General features: G+C 34.0%; 4 protein-coding genes across 7 annotated transcripts in view; 2 read left to right on the top strand and 2 right to left on the bottom strand.

The window, feature by feature from the left end:
* Positions 1–134: 134 nt before the first annotated feature.
* Positions 135–7,277, top strand: LOC125069717. 4 transcript variants are annotated; one of them, XR_007119859.1, is made up of 2 exons: positions 135–381; positions 5,063–5,266. XR_007119859.1 is itself a non-coding variant. In XM_047679270.1 (2 exons), the coding sequence occupies exon 2, from the start codon at positions 6,001–6,003 to the stop codon at positions 7,063–7,065; it is 1,065 nt and encodes a 354-aa protein (XP_047535226.1). In that variant the 5' UTR covers positions 135–381; positions 5,993–6,000; the 3' UTR covers positions 7,066–7,277. The 4 variants fall into 4 exon arrangements, 2 of the variants coding, with proteins under 2 accessions (XP_047535226.1, XP_047535227.1); XM_047679270.1 differs by lacking the exon at positions 5,063–5,266 and adding an exon at positions 5,993–7,277; XM_047679271.1 differs by lacking the exons at positions 135–381; positions 5,063–5,266 and adding exons at positions 704–845; positions 5,993–7,277.
* LOC125069716 (vacuolar protein sorting-associated protein 11 homolog) lies at positions 1,725–16,728 on the bottom strand. The gene is made up of 17 exons (XM_047679269.1): positions 16,591–16,728; positions 16,159–16,227; positions 14,970–15,143; positions 14,624–14,776; positions 13,886–14,016; positions 13,136–13,286; positions 11,443–11,871; positions 10,862–11,137; positions 10,549–10,768; positions 9,463–9,685; positions 9,172–9,330; positions 8,453–8,610; positions 8,150–8,231; positions 7,706–7,921; positions 7,505–7,630; positions 2,508–2,707; positions 1,725–2,271 (listed from the first exon to the last, which is right to left on the bottom strand). The coding sequence occupies exons 1-17, from the start codon at positions 16,603–16,605 to the stop codon at positions 1,916–1,918; spliced, it is 3,138 nt and encodes a 1,045-aa protein (XP_047535225.1). The 5' UTR covers positions 16,606–16,728; the 3' UTR covers positions 1,725–1,915.
* Positions 16,729–17,366: 638 nt separating this feature from the next.
* On the top strand, positions 17,367–18,402 carry LOC125069989. The gene is made up of 2 exons (XM_047679646.1): positions 17,367–17,559; positions 17,970–18,402. Exons 1-2 carry the CDS (start codon positions 17,471–17,473, stop codon positions 18,172–18,174), a joined length of 294 nt encoding a protein of 97 aa, XP_047535602.1. The 5' UTR covers positions 17,367–17,470; the 3' UTR covers positions 18,175–18,402.
* Positions 18,403–19,050: 648 nt separating this feature from the next.
* Positions 19,051–23,150, bottom strand: part of LOC125069696 (beta-1,4-N-acetylgalactosaminyltransferase bre-4-like) — a 200,407-nt gene continuing 196,307 nt past the window's right edge. Inside the window, exon 10 of the mRNA XM_047679240.1 lies at positions 19,051–23,065. Within this exon, the coding sequence (XP_047535196.1) occupies positions 22,933–23,065 (133 nt within the window). The 3' untranslated portion in view covers positions 19,051–22,932. The remainder of the gene's footprint in view (positions 23,066–23,150) is intronic.

The raw sequence follows: 23,150 nt of genomic DNA, 5'->3' as shown, positions 1-23,150 counted from the left end.
AAACATAACTTTATATCACCTGTTACCGGATATTAAATCAAACCTTTAAATATGTATCGTTAACCATCCACCTGCTGACTGTGTTTAGTTTATTATCTGTGTTTTTGCGCTGCTGTGACATTTCGAGTATGACGTTTTGTTTGATAATTTTCTATTTTAATTCGTATTATAATTGTAAAAGATAGTCAGCGGATTGATAGACAAATCTATATAGCGCTGGCTACGCAATAATATTGTTGACTTTTATTACGAGTATATATATAGTATATTCGTAGGGGTTTGATTGACCATACCTGACAATTGTGTGTGTACGATTCTCAAGGACTGAGAACTAAGAACTTCTTTAGCGACCCTTAACATTCGCGTTTTTATAATTATTGAGTAAGTAATTTAAATTTTTACTTAATATTTATAACATGCTTTTAAATTCAGTTAAAAAAAAAGTTTAAAAGTAAATTGTTTATGAACTCAAACTCTATTATTAATAAATATAACAACACTGCATTGTTCACCTTTAACATAGAGGATTTTCAATTATTTTTGTTATAATAAAACATTATCTTAATCTTGTAATACCAGTAATAAAAATATATTATTTTAAATAAAATTTGTCTCTATAGTTCGTCTTATAAATATAATTTTAGTTATTTATACACATAGAGTAAGACTAAATTATGAAGATATATTTTTCAATTTGGTAATAGTGATCACTTCAACTTAGTCAGTTTAGAACTGTCACAATGAAAGACATTTTACTGAAATTATTGAGAAAATTAAAACATTGCTAACAAAACCAAGCAGTTTCCAATCCTTGTAATGTTTACCATCATTGGTACAGTTGTCAAGTAGGTACCTAAAACAGAATTAGGAATACAATTTGACAAAGAAAAGATTATTCTTTTGCATTTTCTTTTGATAAGTTTCTATTGTAAAGTATATTTAAAATAATAATTATTAAAAATAACATAAAATGGTAGTCGGCCTAAAAGTTTAATATTCCACCTCCATTGACATAGATTTTAAATGTCTTGAGTGACTTTATTAATCAAAAGAGGCTGGTCTCTGGTACTCCGTATCGTTTCATGACACTAATATATTTTTTACATATTTGTTTACACTTTAAAATTAAAGTTTTTGTTGTCAGTTGATATTGTCTCGTAACTATTAAACTGAAATTCTAAAGAAGTTACATTAGTGGAATAAATTTATACAAATTATTTTAAGTAAAATATATGAATAATTAAATAAAAGTGTTATCATATAGCCAATGATGTTTATTGAATTTATGATAAAAAAAAACATTTAAATAGTGAGTATTTAAATTTTCAATATGTATGGAGTAAAAAATAGATAATATGGAATAAAAGAAAATTGAAATTTTGTTTTAGTAATTTATTATATTATCACAATTTTCAGTAGACAATACATTAATATTTATGATTATATTATTATAAATTAAAATTTTCTAAACAGCGACATTGCTATCTGTAGGAATGTTCGAATATTTGTTTAATTTTGAATTAAAATAAAAATTATAATAGACAATAGCTATACACAAAGGACAAATTTAGACACTAAAGGAACACTTCTAATATAAAAAAAAAATTAATATCAACAAATATAAACATGCAACATCACAATTGCAAACATAAACAGATTGATTTGGATCAAAATGTTATTTATATAATTATGTATATAATCAACATTTTGAAACTATATGTTTTTTATGATAATATAATTTAGAGAACTTGCTCGCTAGAAAATATAATATTAATAATAAAATATAGTGTTTAAACTTACTTTATCTTTGCTTAAATGAATATTTCTATATAAGAATGTGTTGTATAAGGCGACATCACATATGTCATTGCCAAACACTAGCCAAGCATTACCAAAAAAGAAACTATTTGATAATTCAAGAAAAAGGATTTAGATTCTTGTCATAATCCTCATCATCACCAAAAGGATTCGTTGGATCATTCTTTGTTTCATCAGCAAATGGGTTTTTAGATTCATCATAATTTTCATCAAATGGATTTCTATTATCGTTGGTGATAGTTGATGATATCTTTGGTTCTTCTTTTTTCCTGACAACACTTGGGGATGCGAATGGGGATTTTTTGGTGTGATTTTGTGGTTCCAATTTGGTCATGTTAGCTTCCAGGCTAGAGCTGTATTGCTGTTGCTCCATTAGCCGCATCCTGCCTTCTGGAACTGGAATCACTGATGTGCCTTTCGGGGCTACCTGTTTTGCTGTGTTTGATACAAATACTGTAAACATAAAAAAACACTTAAAAACATTCATTTACAGAGCAATTGAAAAAATGTAAATTAGTTCTATTTGTTGGGCAAAGTTATCTTTGTTTGCTATTGGTAGGCGTAATCGACTTGTCAAGTTAAAATTGATATGACATGGAATTCAATCTATATAAAAGACGATTATAAAAATTCACTGCGACAAAATTCCATGACCAAAAAATACGTTGGTATAAAAAGACGTAGAATACCTTGTTTGCTCTGTCCTTCTTGCAGTCTCAACTTGGCCTCAGCACCCGGCCCATAAGACTGTGCGGCAACCGCAGGTGCGGGTGCGGGAGCAGGTGTTGGCGTTGGTGCAGGTGCGGTTGGAGAGGGCTCCGGAGGTTCCGTCACAACCGTTACCTTATTGAATAGCCCTCGCCCAAAGTACTCTGATACCACGGCAAAGCTGAAAATAAGACAATAAGAAATAAACTCGGGATTCAACGATCTTATTTGGTAAATCCAGTTATGAAAATCGCAAGTTCCTAGAAATTATTTTTATAAACAACTATCCTTTAAATCTGATAACCATTTCCAATGTTAAGAAAATAGTCTTTATCTTAAGTAAACTGTATTCGAAAATCTGCAAGCGTATGGTTTTTATGTAGAAAGCCTGCCTTTGCCCCTTGCTATACTAGTAGCCACACGTAGTTCTATGTCCTATAACTTTACAGTACTTGCTCACTCGTATTTAAAACAAAGTATCCAAAATCGCGGGGTTGTACGATGTTTACAAATTTAAAGGCACATTTTTTGAGATACATTGAAAGGCCCTCGCATTTACGATAGAAACAAATTTTCGGATGTGGAGACGAATCGGTAGAAAGACTTTCGTATGCCGTTCAAACAATGCCGTTGTTTTGTTTTAGAAAGTGTCATTTTGTGTACTCAACGCAGTACAGTATCGTCTTAAAAATATAATGCATATTAAATCTTTGTATTGTTCAATAAATGAAGAGAAAATATTTCTTCTCGTGATCAAACTGGGATTGCCCGATCTAAAGTATCTTCATTAGGTTGTGCTCTTTCATGTCGCCCATCACAACATCAAATCAGCTTTTCTTGAGCATACCGCGGCATCTAAGACTTAACGACGAAAATTAGGTGAAAGCCTCTATGTCCGGCGTAGTCCATATGCGGCTTATTTGGTCAAACCAACGCATAAGGAAACTTACCTGCAACTTATTTACGACGTTGCGGAAGCCGAGGTTCGTGTGCTCGTTGCAAATGAGATGTAGCCTCGTAACGCCACATATCCACAGCAACTTCATCTCCGCGACGCAAATTTGCTAGACATGTGTTCCGAGAGCTAGCCATGCTGCTATTAAAATATACAACAAGCAATACAACCGGACTGGTCGGATGACGCACTTGTCCTTCTTTAATTTCACTGGTATCTAGCGATCACCCTTGGTAAGTTTCCCGCCAATTGGTCTAATCTTTGTTTATTAGAGCTCTGAGGTTGTATCGTTTCGTTGGTTGTTCGTGTAGTACGGACTAAAGGTATCTGAACTTTTTCGTCTTGATTACGGATTGTCTGCCTATCCTTATAGTTTCCGGGTCCATGCTGCCATAGACCATATTCAGTCTTCGCTACATTTGGTTTCAGACCGCAACTCTCTTGCTAACGCTTTCATGGGTTCACCTTGTGTTTCAATACTAGCTACGGACTAAAGGTATCTGAACTTTTTCGTCTTGATTACGGATTGTCTGCCTATCCTTATAGTTTCCGGGTCCATGCTGCCATAGACCATATTCAGTCTTCGCTACATTTGGTTTCAGACCGCAACTCTCTTGCTAACGCTTTCATGGGTTCACCTTGTGTTTCAATACTAGCTTGTCCTGATCTACCAACATGTCAATATCAAGCAATACACTAAACAGAAAGGGTCTCAGGGTGAACACAACCTACGATTGTAAAAGGATGAGTATCGTCAACGGCGGTCCGTCTTATGAATTCCATGGCTTTTCACGCTTCGATCCGTAAGTTGTCAGGTCCTACGGCTTTTTGGTTCTGATTGTGCGAAGACATTTGAGTATCTCGACAGATCTTACCGGTGTAACAACTTCGAGAATACGAGGCAATTTTGAAGGAGAGACAGGTGCGTTGCGTGCTGCTCAACTCGTATACATAGTGAATATAAAGCCTTTATAACAAATTTGTTTTCTACTCTAATAATATTTCGTTTTATTATTGACTATTGATATACTAATACGATAGACTTAACTCCGCTCGAAATCTAAATCGCTATTTAAATATCAGATTCCTTGTAATGTTTTCTTTGTGATATCGACATTATGCAAAGGAGAAGTAAGTATTTAGTACGACTTTTGACGTAAATAAAAACAGCTTGGAGCTTATTCTGCTGGGTGTAGTCGTATAAATAAATATAAAAGTACTTCTAAATATTCTTATTTCTTGTTCGATGCTGCTAAATACTGGTCTACCATTCTTATTGGACTTACGCCTTGACCTTTCTACTACTACTATTTAAACTGTGAAGAGTACCACTACCAATGTTAGGGCTCATTGATGATAACTCACAGAATCTCTGAGATTGAGCAAACGGTTCAATATGTAGATATACATAACGATTTTACATCATGTAAAATTATTAAAGCAATAAAACACGTAAAAAGAATATCGAAGTACTACGAAAAACGCATTTTTAGCTTATTTAATTTATTTATATAAATGGATGTAAGGTGGACTAAATCAATAGTGAAAAGAAATATATTAAAACATTATTTTATTTTTCAGATTAAATTTTATCTACCAACAGTTACTGGCAGCAAATGACTAAGAGTCGACGTAATACGGCTCATTTTTAATTCAGGAGACTTCTAAACATGCCATGACATATTTTTCTATACCTGTCTTAAATTAATACCACAACGCAGTTTTTACTATTTTCAAATACTTGAGAAATGTGAATTTATCTTCATAGTTGTGAAAATATATTATTTGAAATAATAATAACCACATTTAGTCAAAATATTAACTACTTATGACTTGTATTAATTTAAAATAAAAAAGAAAAATAAAAAGTTTTATTTAGCAAAACTTCTTTTTATTTTATTTTCCCAAATTTTTTAAGAAATGTGGAGTACAAAATTATTTTTCTGACTCTTACTGAGACTAGACTAAAACCCATAAAGTAGTACCCAAAGTACCCAAAAAAATCTTGTTATTCATGCAAAGTTACGATGTATTCTCTCATCTAATTATCATAAAACAAAGTAAATAATCGACAATAGACAAAAGAATGTTTAGTTCTAATCTAATCTTGAAACTATAAGGCATCATGATGTTATGTCAATGAGATTTAATACTATTTGCATTCATACGGAAATCATATAAGTCTATTCTTTACATTTGTCATATTAGTTTCAATAGTATACAGTATAGGAAAATAACAAGAAAAAATAAAATTTTACATTAAATTCAGTGTGTGTATCAAATTCATAATAGATTAACAAAAACAAACTAAGCATACACAGTTTTTCGTTTAAAATATTTATTTAGAAGGAGATTCCAGCTGTTTCAATCCTTTTAGTTTCAAGAATAGACTAATAATAAGTAAGAAAATTGACGCGTATTTAACTACAATTATGCTATTTCGTTTATTTTATTTTAGCACTAAGAATCATCTCATGTAAAATAAAATATTAAAGAAATAATCATTTTTAGGCCTCACAATGTCGAAGTCTGCAGTACGAGAATGTAAAGGACTCATAAATGAAATAATAGTGAAAATGCCGCCCAAAACAGCAGCACAGTATAGTCGAGAATACAGAGCAAGAAAAAAGGCTCAAAAAAATGCTTATATTCCAAAGCCTACACCAAAAACGCCAACTGAGCGTAGTCGAGAATTTAGAGCGCGGAAAAAGGCTTTGGAAAATGCTGCAAAGGGTCACTCAACAAACTCGATTGTCACTGAACAACAGCAAAACACACTGTCGGAGAATCTTGCGATAGATATTGAACTACAAAAACCAAAAAAGAAATCCAAAACTCCAGCAGAACGAACTCGTGAATGTCGAGCTCGAAAAAAAGCTTTACAAAATGCTGTACTTGAACGATTATTAACATCTTCATCAAATATCGATCAAGCTGATGCAGATCAACAAATATCTCTGACGAATAATATTACTAGAAACGTTGTACATAATTCTATTGGTAAAATAAAGGTATTGAAAAAAAAACCCAAAACACCAACAGAGCGCAGTCGAGAATGTCGAGCTCGGAAAAGGGCATTAGAAAAAGCTATGGCCGAACACTTAATAATAACCCCTTCCCCAATTTTTGCTCAACCTGATATGCATCAGCAAAATACTCTATCGGAAAACTTAGCTGAGTTACACCCGCAAATTACTCTGTCAGAAAATCTTGCTGATGTTATTTCGCAAAATAATCTATTAGATAATCTTGCTGATGTGGTAACGCAAAATACTCTATCAGATAGTTTAGCTGATGTGCTTTCACAAAATACTCTTTCAGAGAATCTTGCTGATGCCCATTCGCAAAATACTCTTTCAGAGAATCTTGATGAATCACAACAGCAAAATTCTTCATCAGAGAATATAATAGCAAATTCAAAACAGCCCGTCGGTAGCAATCGGAACTTAAAAGAAAAAACCAAAACGCCAACAGAGCGTAGTCGCGAATTTCGAGCTCGGCAAAAGGCTTTGGAAAACGCTGTCAAACACCTACCAAGTAATGTTTTATTAGACAATGACATTTGTGTAACATTCGGACCTTGAATAAATACGAAAAAACTTTGAAAAAGGCTTTAGGAAAATGCTGTCAAACACATACAAGCGTGATAGTAGATAACTTAATATGTGTAAATATTTATCGGCGATAAGTAATAAGTGTACGTTATGAAACATGACTGAGTCAACTTCACCAATACAACGTCACCAAATAATACTGTAAATATCGATGAAAGAAATAAAAAAATATATAAGTTTTATCTATATTCTTTTCTTTTTGAACCTTTCAAACAACCCTTACTATTAACCCTTACAAATATCAGGATATCTAGGATATGTTTCTCTTTCTCACTTTGCCGTTGTACTCTTTATACGAAGAGATTAGGTGATGAGCCACATGATAGTAAGTAGTCATCTTTATTAGTAAAACTCTTAATAGTTAGAAGTAAAAATAAATCTAAGTGTGGTAAGGGTACGTTGTACTCACGGATCGTGGTCAGCGAGTAGTCTTGAGTGCAATAACTCCGCGCCGGCTGGAGGGGCGCGAGGTGGGGGGGCAGAGCTGGCGCACGACGGACACTCGCGCTCAGACTCCGAGTACGTTTGAAAACAACTGCAAGAGGTGGAGGGTATTAGTCCGTTGTATCGTAAAGTATAATTAAAATCAATCTTCGGAATAAATGCTCACTCTTGGTGGAAGGAGTGTTGACACAGGAAATGTACGGTAGGCAGTTCCAAGGGTCTATTACAAGCGGCACATCTCGAACTCTGGAAGATGACTGCCTCGTTCTGGATGGTTTGGATTTGTGCTTTCATCTTCTCGATTTCGCTCTTGTATTTTGAAGCTAGTTCTTGTTCGCGGGTTATTACTTCGTCTTCAGATTTTAGAACATCCATCAAATATCTATGAATGAGGAATAACAGGAATTTGTTGTAAAATAACAATGCTAGAATATAGGCAGTATGTTTTAAACGAATTGAAAAAAAAACGCTAACTATAATTACATTAAAATAAATCTATAAATTGACTTCAATCTTAAGAAATTCAATTGCCACATTGTCTATGGACCCTATAAAGTTTTAGTAAAGATGTACAATCACTTTGTCCTTCATTGAATGTTTTAATACTAACTTGCGAACATCACCGAGAGTGTACGTCGGTGTGCTAGCGAGGCAGTCGATGACTAGAATAGGAGACAGTAGTTTTTCGCTGTCTGAAACAAAAGTAACGTAGATTGAATTAAAATAGTATCACAAATCATTTATTTCAAGTCAATACAGCAATAGTCTTTTTAAAGCAACAATACTCAGTTCTTAGAGCGAGTTGTATACACGCTTTGCGGAACATATCACGTGCAGCAGCTCGGGCAGACGGGCAGCAGGTGGGGGGAGGCTGTGCACATCGACATCCGTTTCTTGTGCGCTTGGTACTCACCCACGACGCGCAGCAGCTCGGGCAGGCAGGCGGGCGGCGGCGGCGCCCACAGCACGTCGAGCCACAGCCGCGGACACGCGGCGCCGCGCCGCCGGCACACGCTCAGCGCGAGCTCCGCCTGGCCGTCGCGGAGGTGTAACGCCACTTGGGATCGCCATCTGATATATATAATCCGTGCCTTGTGAGGATGGGGCGGAACTTTGTCGAAGTATTTCGAAAATAATAGCTCTCGAGCGACGGAGCGTAAGCAAAGGATTTCTGAACTAATTATCCCTCTAATCTCAAGCGCATACGTTTTTTGTAAAAAAAAATTATATACCTTTGAAATTTAAATAAAATTACTAAATTATTCGGTTACAAGACGTTTGAATTTTTTAGAAAATTGTAACTTGATATAAACAATGCTGTTGTGTGTTTCAATTTTTTGTATTTGTACCTAGAATGGACCTAAAATAGATCCCTATGGAACACCTAAAATGAACTGACGATAACAAATAGAAAATTTAATACGATCTTATTTTATTCATAAAAGGATTATTACCATAATTTCATACATAAATTATTACGTAAATATTATATTCTTAATCAATACGATTTGCGCACCACATTTGGTAAATACAAAAGATAGCAATGAACTTCACTCGCGAACCAAAAACAATAATTATTAGATATTGATTTAATTTATCAGATTAATTATTTTTTTAAATCGTTATACTCACAGTTTCTTCTCCTCGTACAGATGGAGAATGCCAGTCTTGAAACCCAACATTTGGCATATTATAAGAGTTTGATCTTTATCGTAATCCGCATCTGGATCCTTTAATACTGCGAGGACTTTCTGCTCGTATGTTTTTTTCTCAGCTTCAGGAGACTTAGCCCTGAGAACAACAATTTGCTAAGTTGGCGCTGGCGCTTTACAACAATTGCTTTTCAGATTTGAAATGTATTATTGTTTTGAATGATTTGTTTCTCTAGTTAATCTTTCAATAAAATCACTTCTCTGTACGTACCATACATGAATGTAGTGTTCGATCAACGCATTATACACCAAGCTGGAACAATTAGTGTCCGTAGCGATCATATGCTCAAGGAAATCTATCAACCTTTCCGAGTTACTCAGGAACATATGAACGTAATCGTCCGGAAACGACCTGTCTGGCTCTCTAAACCTTCCAGTGAGTGATGACTCATCGGCTAATGGACGGCTTCGAGGTTTATAGTCCGTGCATAACACTAGAAAAATATATATGTATTTTTATATTACTTTATTTTCAAGTTGGATATGAATGGGATCTTCCAATGAAGACCTTACAACATACGAGTATTATCAATAATTGAAAAACTACTCAAAATTATTTTAGTAAAAGAGATCTTCAGGCAAATGGTCCAGAACGTAAGGTCGCAAGTGATTTGTTTACTATAGTAAGAAAACTGACCGTAATGATTTGTAAATATAACTTTTGAAAATTTTGAGTTGCAGATTTAATATTACCTACTATTGTCTGCAACAATGCAACTGTAATATTAAATATGAAAGAATTTGTGAAAAATATACAGTATTGCATGGTCGACTTTGTCGAAGGCCATTGAAAAATCAGGATGAGTCCTCACTCTGAGGATTTGATTGATGACTAAAACTAGATTACTAGACTATTAGACTAGATTTGAATAAAATCGGTTTTATTAGCCGGAAGTTCACTGAGAAAAAAAATATTTCATACGTTATATTCCTACCTTTCGATAGTGTCGCTAACAAGGATCAATTTATTACAACGATATACCATATTTTGTTTGTTATTAGTAAATATTTAATTACTAAGATATATTTATTTTTCCAGAGTATGTAATAAATAAATATAATAAATATTGGACAACATCACACACATTACTCTGATCTTAATGTAAGTAGCTGAAGCACTTGTGTTATGGAAAATCAGAAGTAACGACGTTACCACAAACAACCAGACCCAAGACAACATAGAAAATTAATGATTTATTTCTACATCGACTCCGCCGGGAAGTCCCCATGAAAACCGGTGTACACAATAACAAACAAAATATTCTTTTGAAAGTAAATATTAAAAAGCTCTACATACACTTCAGTAAGTTGGTGCTCTCTTCGGGTTCGTGCTGAATCAACTTGTGCCCATACTTTTTCATATACATGTCTGCATCATCGAATTCCAGCTCAGCAATATAGTCTAACGCTTGTTTGAATTCTTTCTTGTCTTCTATCACCATCCTTAGGTACCAGTCGTGTCGTTTGTGGTTTGCAGCGAGTGAGAGAGCGTCGTCGACACTCACTTGTCGAACGACCTTAAAAAATCCACACATATAACAAAGGCAACTAAAACATTATCGACACTGATATGATTTGACAATATCAAAGATTAAATATTTTACACATACCTTAATAGCGACATCCACATCAAAGTCGATAACTTTATCCTTCGAATTTATGAACTCTTTCAATTTCCCTTGATGATCGTGTTGGTCTATCTTCACATAGCATGTCAGTAAGAGTGTCGTGTGGTCTTCTGTGGCGAAACCCTTCTTATGAAGTTCTTCTAAGTATTGAATGAGAGGCTCTAGGTGTCTCGATTCGAGATATTTTCGTATGACGTATGAAGTTTCAAGCCAGCCAATTGTTTTGACGTACTGGTCTATGGCACACTTTAAGTCACCCTGTATGTAAAATCTTAGCTTTTATTATTGAGTCAAAATAAAACAAAATATAAAGATGTATTTATCAAGATGTCAAGGTAATATAAAAAAATATTATAGAAAATTTTTGAATTAAAATTCGTGCCTCTAACTTTAGGTTAAAAAGGTTATTCCCCGAGACACAGTGTCAGTCATTTTATCCAATATAAACAGGATAAAAAAAAGTCTTGAAATACCTAGCGTTATTATCGTAGTACAACGTATTTGCAATTCTTCATTCTTAATATAAAAAATATGATATAAAAAAATCCTCAATTATCTATTACCTTGTTGTATAAATGGTCTCCATATTGCTTATAAATCTCCGTTAACCCTTCAGCATCATAATGCTGACTGCTCGCTATCCTTATCGCTACATCGTAAAGATTCTTCTTAAACAGCAACGAGAGTTTCGACTGCAGATCTTTTTCCTCCAAATAAATCATTTCTTTGTTCTTCGTCAAAATATAGAACGATCCCCACTCTGTTAACACTGCATCGATTTCTTCAAAGGACTTGGAAAATACTATGAATTTGTTTTGGATATCTAATATAGTAATATGGTGTGATTTAGGAGTGTTCGTTGAGCTCGATGCCTTGTTTGAAGTTTCATTGGTTGTGATGACTAGGTAACTGCGGAACCAGTTGAGGCGAAGTTTCTCTCCTTCGAGGGCGTAGCACGGACCACGTCCTTCAGTTGTGTAGCAATATATGGCCTATAAATAAAAAATCGTAATCATTTATCTATTATACTATTAATAACCATTCGGGCGGACGAATTGGCCACCTGACATTGGCGTCGTAAGAAGTTGAACTTAACCATGAATGGTTAAAATGAATGACATCGCGGAACTGAGATGTTCTTTATTATTATTTACCTTGTGCCTATAGTTACACAGGCTCAATTTCCTATCTACAAAGGCGTAGCAACGATGTAGTCTGCTTTGTCTACGGACGTCGGCCAGCACGCTGCAGGCTGTATACTCACGTCGGTGGTGGCGACGGTGAGGCGGTACGCGTCGGCCAGCTCGCTGCAGGCTGTATACTCACGTCGGTGGTGGCGACGGTGAGGCGGTGCCCGTCGGCCAGCACGCTGCAGGCTGTATACTCACGTCGGTGGTGGCGACGGTGAGGCGGTGCCCGTCGGCCAGCACGCTGCAGGCTGTATACTCACGTCGGTGGTGGCGACGGTGAGGCGGTGCCCGTCGGCCAGCACGCTGCAGGCTGTATACTCACGTCGGTGGTGGCGACGGTGAGGCGGTGCCCGTCGGCCAGCACGCTGCAGGCTGTATACTCACGTCGGTGGTGGCGACGGTGAGGCGGTGCCCGTCGGCCAGCACGCTGCAGGCTGTATACTCACGTCGGTGGTGGCGACGGTGAGGCGGTGCCCGTCGGCCAGCACGCTGCAGGCTGTATACTCACGTCGGTGGTGGCGACGGTGAGGCGGTGCCCGTCGGCCAGCACGCTGCAGGCTGTATACTCACGTCGGTGGTGGCGACGGTGAGGCGGTGCCCGTCGGCCAGCACGCTGCAGGCTATATACTCACGTCGGTGGTGGCGACGGTGAGGCGGTGCCCGTCGGCCAGCACGCTGCAGGCTGTATACTCACGTCGGTGGTGGCGACGGTGAGGCGGTGCCCGTCGGCCAGCACGCTGCAGGCTGTATACTCACGTCGGTGGTGGCGACGGTGAGGCGGTGCCCGTCGGCCAGCACGCTGCAGGCTGTATACTCACGTCGGTGGTGGCGACGGTGAGGCGGTGCCCGTCGGCCAGCACGCTGCAGGCTGTATACTCACGTCGGTGGTGGCGACGGTGAGGCGGTGCCCGTCGGCCAGCACGCTGCAGGCTGTATACTCACGTCGGTGGTGGCGACGGTGAGGCGGTGCCCGTCGGCCAGCACGCTGCAGGCTGTATACTCACGTCGGTGGTGGCGACGGTGAGGCGGTGCCCGTCGGCCAGCACGCTGCAGGCTGTATACTCACGTCGGTGGTGGCGACGGTGAGGCGGTGCCCGTCGGCCAGCACGCTGCAGGCGGGCGCGGCGCCCATGGCGTCCAGTACGGTGCAACGCTCGCTGCTCGTCCAGCACACCATCACGCACGCTCGTGACACGACGAACAGCTTGTCTGCCCCCCTGCACGAAACAGACTAGCTGGATCATACACAAGAAAATATTAATAGCTGTATTTGTTATTATCACATTTCTCTCTTCCCACTTATTAATGACATGAAAAAAAAATTTGGAATGCTTTTACTCCAACTACTTGACACAACACACTTGACACCTTCCTTAGAAATTTTTAGTCTGAGAGAAACTCCACGGCTTAAAATAGGTATCTAGAGGATGCCGCTGCAGACCCGCTCCACCGAAGACGACCGGGGAGGAGGAAAAAGCGCTACGCGCACCTTCTCCCCCTGCCTCAATAGGCGCCGCAGGATTCGCAGGGGGGGTCTCAGAACCCCGAGAATCCCCCCTAGGTGTTGGAGGCCCGCTTAGGCGTGCCGACCGTCAGGGCGTCACGGTAGCATGCGTAAGCGATCCCGTGGCGCCCGCCGAAAGACGGAGAGGGTACCGCTGGTTTTTTAGTGGGTAAACCCGGCGTACGGGCCGGGCTCCAGGGAGTCCCATACACCTCCTACTTTCCATCACGTGGGGGAAGCGCGTAATGCGTTTTTACAGTGAGAAAAAAAAGAAGGTATCTATACATCTAATTAAATAAAGTAAACCCATACTTGAAAGCCAATCCCGTTATAGGACTGGATCCAGTATCCGGCAATGTCTTCATCTTGCCACTGCGTTGTCTCGCGATGTCTCCGCGATATAAGGTCACAGAGCCATCTTGGAAGCCAACGGCTAAGAGATTCTATATGGCAATATTTGTAACAAAAAATGGTTAGTAAATAATATTGCAATGTAATATTTAGGTGTATAAAGATAATTCTTTTCCTATACAATGTGCCTGTTGCGTCAACGCAATAAATATTGCGTTTTAAGACCAAACCTAAAAAAACCAATAACTTAAATTCATTAACTTTTTTTTTCATTTCATTAATTTACAACATCCTGTAACATTATCGGAGATAAATAATAGCGGGTCCATAACTTACGGCCAAAATAGGTCATACGTTGCCGTTCCGAACTATTCATTTAAAAAAATATTCAATCAAAGCGAACTGTGTGGGAAGTGGGCGGGTATGTCTTGCGCTCGCACTGCCGCACGGCGTTGTCATGTGGTCTTGTAGTTTTTACAGGTTATTAAACTAATTTACAAATTATGTTTCACTTTGTTTTAATTTCCGCGTGAGTTATTTTGTTCGAATATTTAACTTCTTATTATTCGTCTATTTATTTTATCGATAATTTCATCAGCTTAAAAGCAACAAGTATTAATCGACAATGTGATGACGTGGGTACCATTCTACATGTAACATTACAAAAAACTTATACGCAAAATAACATGAATGGTTCACCTTATTATCATGTACAGCTAATGCGGTAGCTTGCGTGGGATACATATGTGAAGGCACGGCTCGTGATGTCCTCACACACTGTGGATTGCCATGTCTATCTACACGTGACCAATCCCATACTTTAATTAGAGGGGTCACACCAGCTTCATTTTCCTGGTGAAATGAAACAAAATAATTAACATGTACTTGTTTACATGTTTTAAAATATTTTTTTATTCTAATGCTGTTTTATCTTTACAATAAAAATAATTTGTGATGAATATAATAATCATTTTTATTTATCTAATTTTAACTTTTTAAATTACAATTAATATGTCTTATTAATATTAATAATTTTAATACTTACCCCAATAGTTACCAAATATGGATCATGCGGTAGCTGCTGGGCTAGACTGACCGTCAAATCATATGCCTTGAATGATGTGATCTCCCAAGAGCGAGAGATCAGATGTGCCCAGCCAGTCACGTCACACAGGATTACATGGTTGTTACCACTCGTGGCAACTGTTACATTTGTATCCTAAAATACCATTTACATACAACAAAAGGTTGACTTAACGCCTTAACTTAACTAGTAGGCTAATTATCAGGGTTCGAAAAATCCTATTTTTATAATAAATATCAAAAATCCGATTTTTTTATATATAGAAAACGAAGCAAATTTCATTCTGTAAACACTTAAAAATATAAAAGGTATTTGTAAAATAATACAAGTGTCGAAATACTATATTTTTTATTAAAAAAAAGTAACAAAGGAATAAATGTCTATCTATTTGAGAAAGAAATTTTTAAAGAACACTTAAAAAACAAGTACCTTTTATTATTATATCTCCATTTGTTTGTGAGATAAATCAACTAATTTCATTTTAATATTAATTTGTAATCGACTAATCATAAAAAGTAATTATTCAATCCGGCCTTAAGCATAGATCTATGAGTGTTGTTCAGAAGATAGGAAAAAATCTATTGATATATATCATGATATATATCCGTGAACCCTGCTAATTATATATTTAAGTTGATACTATATGTATATGTACTTATAAAAACAACTAGCTATCATAAAGAGGGTAATGTTAGTACATTACTTTTATCATAAAATTAAATAGCCTGTGGTATGGGTTACATTATTTAAACCTGTAAAATAAGACAGACTATTGCAAATGTATAATTATTGATATACAGCAGCTGTTATATTATTTTTAAATAATTTAATTAATCCATATTAGGTTGGTTCATCACAACAATAAAATATATATAAAATTGGAAGATTATCATGGATCGAATATTTCATTCTCAAATACTTTGACTTTTAATTTGATAACTTACTTCTTATACATTGTGAACAATAAAGAATGTTACATGCATTTCTTTTGGATCTTCTGTCTTACTATATAGAATATGATATATACTAGATATGCTAATAATAATAACAAAATAAATATAGCACTACAATTATTGTTCAATTATAAGATACATTTTAGTTGATACTTAGTAATATCTTTTTAAGCTATTTCTGATTATTTTCAACTTACTTGAAGACATTCAGCTATCTTGCCATTATCTATATTCCTATGAACGTCAAAGAATGTAAAACGACGCCACTGAAACATATAAAAAAAATATTAAAACTGCTTTTGAAATTTATATATTACTAAAAAAAAATTGCTAATCGACAGAATGAGTCAAAGGCTAATTGAATTGAATATGATGATTACAGCTAGTATTAGTTTTTATCAAAAAACAATAACATTTTATTTGAACTAAAAATAGATTAATTATTATTATTCTTTTGGAATATTTGCGGTTAAGTGTTGATAGAAAATTTAATCTGAATTTTGAATTTAGTTTAGTAGTTAAACACTATTTTAAATGAGTATTTGATCATATAATAATGTTTTAGTTTTTTTGTTATTTATAATCGAAAAGATTAAGTAGTCGTAATTATGAAGATACGCATCACTCACCTCTAGAAATGCCATTTTACTATTTATTACAAATATTTTAACATTATAGTATTATTTGCCAAATCTATGCAACTTCCACCTCCAAGTAACTAAGAGAAATTAGAATTAGGAAGTTACAAACAAAAAATGACAAGCTGATTCTGATTTTAGCCTGACAGTGTCATTATAAGTATTTTGACTTTCAGAACGACATTGACAGCTGCTGCTGTTGTATATATATATATTTTAATTTTGGTTGGCTTTGGATGTAAGTAATGTCAAATGCTTAGCGCCTTGAGTTTGCCAGGTTCAGAAATATTTACTCTTATTTTTTGCACGTAATATTGTCATTTAGTCACAACATTTTTTATATTATAGATGAACATTCTGCCATTCTTTCATTCTTTTTTTTTATAAATCTATATTGAATAAATAGAAGTTTATCTTAACAATTAATAATTTTTGACGTAATTGGGCTTATTTTGTTTTTTATTAAAACTCGTTGTAAACTACCAGCGAGATTAACTTTTGAATTTGTTTAAATCTCATTAATTTTAATTAATTAATTAGGATACCTACATGTGATCATTTAAGTGATTATTTATATGTATTTACTATTTCAAGTATTATCTAAATTAAACATATAACTCAAATAGTAATTGAAATGGTTAATTTTATAGTATAATAAGCAATAAATTATATTCCTAGTTAACTATAATGTAATGTAAAAAGTATTTATGTTAATGCTGTCATTTAAAATGTACAAACTTTTTACATGATTTATTAAACTAAGAACGTGGTACTTTAGCGATTAACGAAATAGTTTTTGCGTCAGGAATAATATGACGGTTTGGTATTAAATTGAAAAATATTAATATTTTTGATAAATTTATTTTGAAAAATGCCGAAATACTATAGATTTAGAGCCACAACACCCACACGCAGAACAAAGAGGTGTAAAGATAAGGACAAGGAAAGGGATGTGGAAAGGTCAGAATTTGTATCTTTCTTAAAGATTTTATGTAAATAACAAAATATTGTTTATGTAGGTATAAATAAATACAGCTTTCAGTTTATCATAAATTAAAAAAATAGAGTAACAAACATAACATCATACTAAGGTTATGTTTGCATGGGATATGATCAAATTATTGGTCTTGGTTATTAAATTTATGCTAGTTCCCAAGACATAAATTTAATGTCATTAACTATAATCGTCCTTCACGATGAATAATGAATTCTCATTTACAGTTCTTCAAGTGGACTCTACGTAGTTCAAAAACGCTGGTTAGTTAATTAACTAAAATCTTTCAAGGCTCCAAACCCGAGGCCCTGCTGATCATTTAGGTGTATAAATTGTGTGTGTCTCTTTTTATGTATGGTGTATTTTTTGTCCGTAGAACGAGCCAGTCTGTGAATAATTGGTTGGATTTGACATTAGCTTGCACGCTAGCGCCATCTTGGTATCTTCGGCGCACGTCCTGGCGCGAGACTCCACCTCTAATGGGGCTTCCAAGACAATTAGCTACCGATCTCCGTGCTTCTTTACAATTTAATAATCGACCTGTCTTTGTTTTTAAAATACCTCAAACAGATGCGTTCTAGCAATTGTTATGGATGCAAATGTACGTTTAAAAATTTTCGCTCGTAATCGATTGTCAAAAAATGGGACGTGAGCTTATTCGAAATTTTTGTATGTTTTTTATATTTTATTCATTTGAATAATGTGAATAATTTGTACACAATAATTGTGGGGTTATTACCTAATTCTTACGGTATTTAGAATACCTGCTATTATATATCTTGTATATGTCAAATCAGGTTTATTTGTTTTGATCAATAGAAAAATTCAAAAGAAAGAGTTGATTTTTATTATGAAAAGATTAAATGGTTTACAATTTTACTCGGAACAGATAGCTTCACGTTTAAATTGGGAAGGAAAAGGATCGGTGGGTAAAAAAATCATCGCGACGAAACCTGTGTGTTTCGGATGAAATTCTACCAACCCGCATTGGATTGGCGTGTTGTAATACCTTCAACTCCTCGAGAGATGGGTAATCTTCTGCCAAGCGGTGGATTATTACAAGGCCGTAAAAATAGATCAATATTTTATCTATAATACTTTACTTACCTTGGGTTGTAGGTGCATACCTACAACGCACCATGCACATGCAACAGCTTTAGCTACCTACACTTTGCTATGTGCAAATCGTTTATCTTTTTGATTTGATCCAGTACATATTAAGCTACTTTCAAATTTAATAATTTTTGAAGCTATGAGGGCAACACTGGTCCTTTATATTTTTTTTTATAAAAGAACAAAACACATTCAACATAGAGGTATTGTTAATTTCTATCGTGTATTTATATATTATATCTGGTATTGTTTTCAGGAAGGTAAAATAAAACAAGACATTTTATCTGAAAACAAACAATATATTTATAAAAAAAAAACAAATACTATACGAAATTAATGCGTCATTATATTTTAAGTAACTCAAATCTATCTAAAAAGTCTATACTTTTTCTACATTACATTTGGATGGCTAAGCGAAGTCTGTACAATTAAGACTTAGTTATTAATTTGCATGTATAAAATGCTATTTCAATATATCTACAGTGAAAAGATATTCTAAAGCGTTTTTTTTTTAATTTGAAAAAGGAACAACAACATAGTTTTAGTATTCCATTTTTTACGACACAAAATGGTATTTTATGGCAGTAATATAATAACAAATAAATGGACTATTTATTTAAATGTTTAAAACAAATACTTTCTATAATTCGAATATAAAAGTACATTAAAAAAGTAATTATGTAAAATTTTGCAATGTAATTTAATTATTACAAAATAATAGATTCAATATTTGTATAATTAAAATTTGTCCATTCATTACGTTTTATTAAAACCTACATGTGGTTAATAGCCTTTGTTCAAAGCTGTTGTTGGTTTTGATAACGATAACAGACCATGACGAAAATTCTAAATAAATTTATAGATAAAGCTTTTAAAAAAATAAAATTTTTGGACGCCATACTACTTATCTAAATAGCAAACATTGCGTATTTTCCAGATTACACTAAAATGAATATTTTTTATTACATAGATTTTTATTAAAAAATATATTTAATACCAACTAAAGCAGTTTTTATATTTTAATTTTATGATTTCACAAACATAGTTAAATATAATGATTATAATCACTAGAACAAGTTTAATTGTACAAAATATAATTTCTATAAAAGCATATTAAAAGCATTTCAGTTATGGAATTATACAAAAATGAATAATCATACATATATATAGGCCTACGTGAAAAACCAACCATTGATAGAAAAGTAGAAACAGTTAATTTGAAACTTGATCGGATCTTTTTAAATATTTTTATGGCGTTTATCTGTGCCAGTTGATCATGTAGGAAACTGTTCGGTTGCAAATTCTAAGGTTTTGGCCAATATGATTAAAAAAAGAATAAAAAACAATTTTGAATCTTTATAAAAGTTTAAATTGTTAAATTAATATCGGTCATAGATAAACAAATGGAAAGAACGTACGTGCCCCATGAAACTATCAATTAAATACGGGCTGAAATTTTGAAAGAAACAAAGCGATCGTTTGTCTCTTTTAATTCAAGCCCATAATCTATAATTCTGTGTTAATTTTGTTAATGCTAAGTGGGTGTGATGTCATATAGGAATCGGTGTATCGTGTATTGACGGTATCGCCACTTTTTTCTTTACATTAATTGTATACGGACTTTCACTGCATCGCTGCGCTTTATTTGCTGCGCTGTCAATCAGCATAACATTTAAGATTATCTGACAACTAGTGGTGTAGACAACACCACTAGTTGTCAGATAGAAGTCTTCTATCAATGGTTAATTGTTACATTAATTCCATATAATTTCGTATCACATTTAAAAGCCCCTTAAAACTAAAATTTAATGAATAAGCATGCTACTAAAATACCGTTACAATCTCACTTTTATCACAATAATAACGATTCGACTTAGATCATAAAATTAAACTGCAGTTAAGGGATACTCAGATACAGAAGTCATTTATATTTAGTTATCAGCAAAAATGATTTGCCTAAGTCTATTTAACATGGAACTATTTACATTTTAATCTTAAATATCTAATTATAATAAGTACACTAATATACACTTAGATTAAAAAAGAACCACATTTGACATAACTTGACAGGACAGTTTTTGACAGTTTATAAAAAATAATAATATATATTTGGCTTTATTATAAGATATTGACGTAATATTCGATATGTTTAGGCTAATTTTCCAACTGTCAAATCTGATAAAGATATCAATAATTTCAGCACAGATAAAAATTATACATTTTAAGAAGTTTTTTTTTATTTTAAGAGGATTTTTGTCAATTAAACAAAATATTTTTTTTTTAAGGTACTCGCATACACATTACAATATAGGTCACTTCTTACGCTGTGTTTTATACAAGTAGTTACACTCGCTCGTTCTGTTTTTAAGGCTGAATGAAGTAATACAAAATATAATTTTTAGAGCTATAATATGCTGATACGGATGGGCCTGCAGATAGACAAAAATTACAATAAATAAATAATAAAGTAAAATAATATATGTAGATGATAAATACAATTAAAATAATTATGTATATAAGAGGCGTCGTTCTAAATATTTTGCCTAGTACATAGTGAAATATAGATCGTATGCGAGAGATTCAAGTTGCCTGTATCACAATTTTTTAATTCTTTGATTTTTTCAAAATTAAATGTTATATGTTGTAATAGGCAAGAAATTGAGTTTCGTAATAGCGTCTATTTAACACAATGTAATTCCATTAGGTGAATGGTGCGCTTAAACAGTTTTCGTTAATTCGTTTCGAAGGTCCCTGTTTTGTCGACGTAATCAAAATGTATGTTGTTACAAGTCTATGAGTGATATGATTATGATAATTATAATGATGAATATGATTTTCATAATTATGATGAAGCAATTGTTTAACAGGAAAAAGAACATAAAACATCACAATCCACTTCTTGTTACTTTTAGGCCGCGAATGGCAATTAACTATTCTTATGATTATAGATACATTACGAAGATTCCTAGGTGTCAGTTTTTTACATTGTATCGTAATTATTAAAATTTGAGTACAATCTCGATTTTATCAAAATTTAGGTCTTGACAAAGGCCAATAAAACATTTATTTAAAAAAAAAACAGATATTTAATACAACTAGATATAAAATTGCAAATATGTTAATAATAGCGAGACAATAAGCGGTTTCTTTTTATTCTCGTTTTTTAAATTATGGTTAGTGATGACCCTAAATATCGATAAAATAGAGATTATCATTTTTATTTTATTGGTAAAAAGTTGGAAATACCCTAAATATTCATCGGTATTGTCTTAATTTGTATTTTTATCGACAATTATTTATACATTAATTGATATATAAATCGATACGTTACGTAAAACGGAAAATTGTTAAATTGTTTATTGTCCTGAGCCAAAATATTTAAATCTTAAAAATATAAATACGTGAACAAAAGACTAGTGATCTTTAAAATTACACGAATATATTATGTATATTGTGAAGTCGTGTTTACTTTGATTACATCATAGTATATTTTTTACTTAACTATCAAGATTTTTTTTTACGTTCGAGCAACTTGAAACTTGGGTATCCACTTTCAATACCATATTTCCAATTTTTATAACTGTAAGTATAACTCATGAAAAGGTGGCAGACTCTAATTATTTCATTACCTACTTATGTTCAGAAAAAAAAATTTTGAAAGTCTATCACAGTTGCTCAAACGTGATATTATAAGAATACAAGGTACCTATCTACTTATTATACTAATAACATGTTTTCGAATTTGATCCTTCAACATTTATTTTACGGGAAGATGATTAAAAAAAAAAGAGAAAATAATCTTACAATAGCTTACGGAATATTTTCTAAGTGTCAAACTTTTCACTAGACGTCGAAGGAACATTTATGATTAGTAATCGATTCATTTGCAAGATTATAACAACTCTGGGTAACCACATACGATAATAAGATTATTCCGACATATCTGCAAATTTTATCAAAACAAATCAACAATAGTAAAATACTTTATATAATTTAATCGAATGATAAAAATGCAATATAATCGAATAGATTAGCTTAAATCGATTAAAGTTGTTATTATCTATTGTTAAACGTAGATAAAAATAATAGAATAAAAAATAATAATATACGATTAATCTTAAAATAAATGACACATAAAATAATAAGTGTTATATAAATCTGCAGCTATTTCGAAAGTCGTATGGGTGTTACCTATCGCCAAACAACAGTTTGGCGAGATACGTCCGTCAGCTGCGTTCGTCAATGTTGGTCACGACATGCGTGTAGAGGTGGCGCCGCGTGACGCGCACTAACTCATACTCGAGTGTCGAAAGACCATCCTTCTGGAATGTCTTACTAGTCTGGGACAGGAGTTGGTACCTAAATAAAATTAAAATTAAAAACACTTTTGACTTTTCAATAAGACTCATTTTATACCGAATTATATGTAGAAACGTAAACTAAA

The sequence above is a fragment of the Vanessa atalanta genome, chromosome 16 (genome assembly GCF_905147765.1).
Source record: "Vanessa atalanta chromosome 16, ilVanAtal1.2, whole genome shotgun sequence".
Lineage (NCBI taxonomy): Eukaryota > Metazoa > Arthropoda > Insecta > Lepidoptera > Nymphalidae > Vanessa > Vanessa atalanta.
The sequence above is the reverse complement of the archived record's forward strand: the minus strand, read 5'-3'. Positions and strand labels throughout refer to the sequence as shown.

Coding starts and splice junctions, on each gene's coding strand:
- LOC125069717 (XM_047679270.1), top strand. CDS start 6,001: ATGTCGAAGTCTGCAGTACGAGAATGTAAAGGACTCATAAATGAAATA.
- LOC125069989 (XM_047679646.1), top strand. CDS start 17,471: ATGCCGAAATACTATAGATTTAGAGCCACAACACCCACACGCAGAACA. Junction 17,560..17,969: donor AAGGAAAGGGATGTGGAAAG/GTCAGAATTTGT, acceptor TTTTGTCCGTAG/AACGAGCCAGTCTGTGAATA.
- LOC125069716 (XM_047679269.1), bottom strand. Junction 13,287..13,885: donor ATAACGGGATTGGCTTTCAA/GTATGGGTTTAC, acceptor TGTTTCGTGCAG/GGGGGCAGACAAGCTGTTCG. Junction 8,232..8,452: donor CGAGCTGCTGCGCGTCGTGG/GTGAGTACCAAG, acceptor CTTTTGTTTCAG/ACAGCGAAAAACTACTGTCT.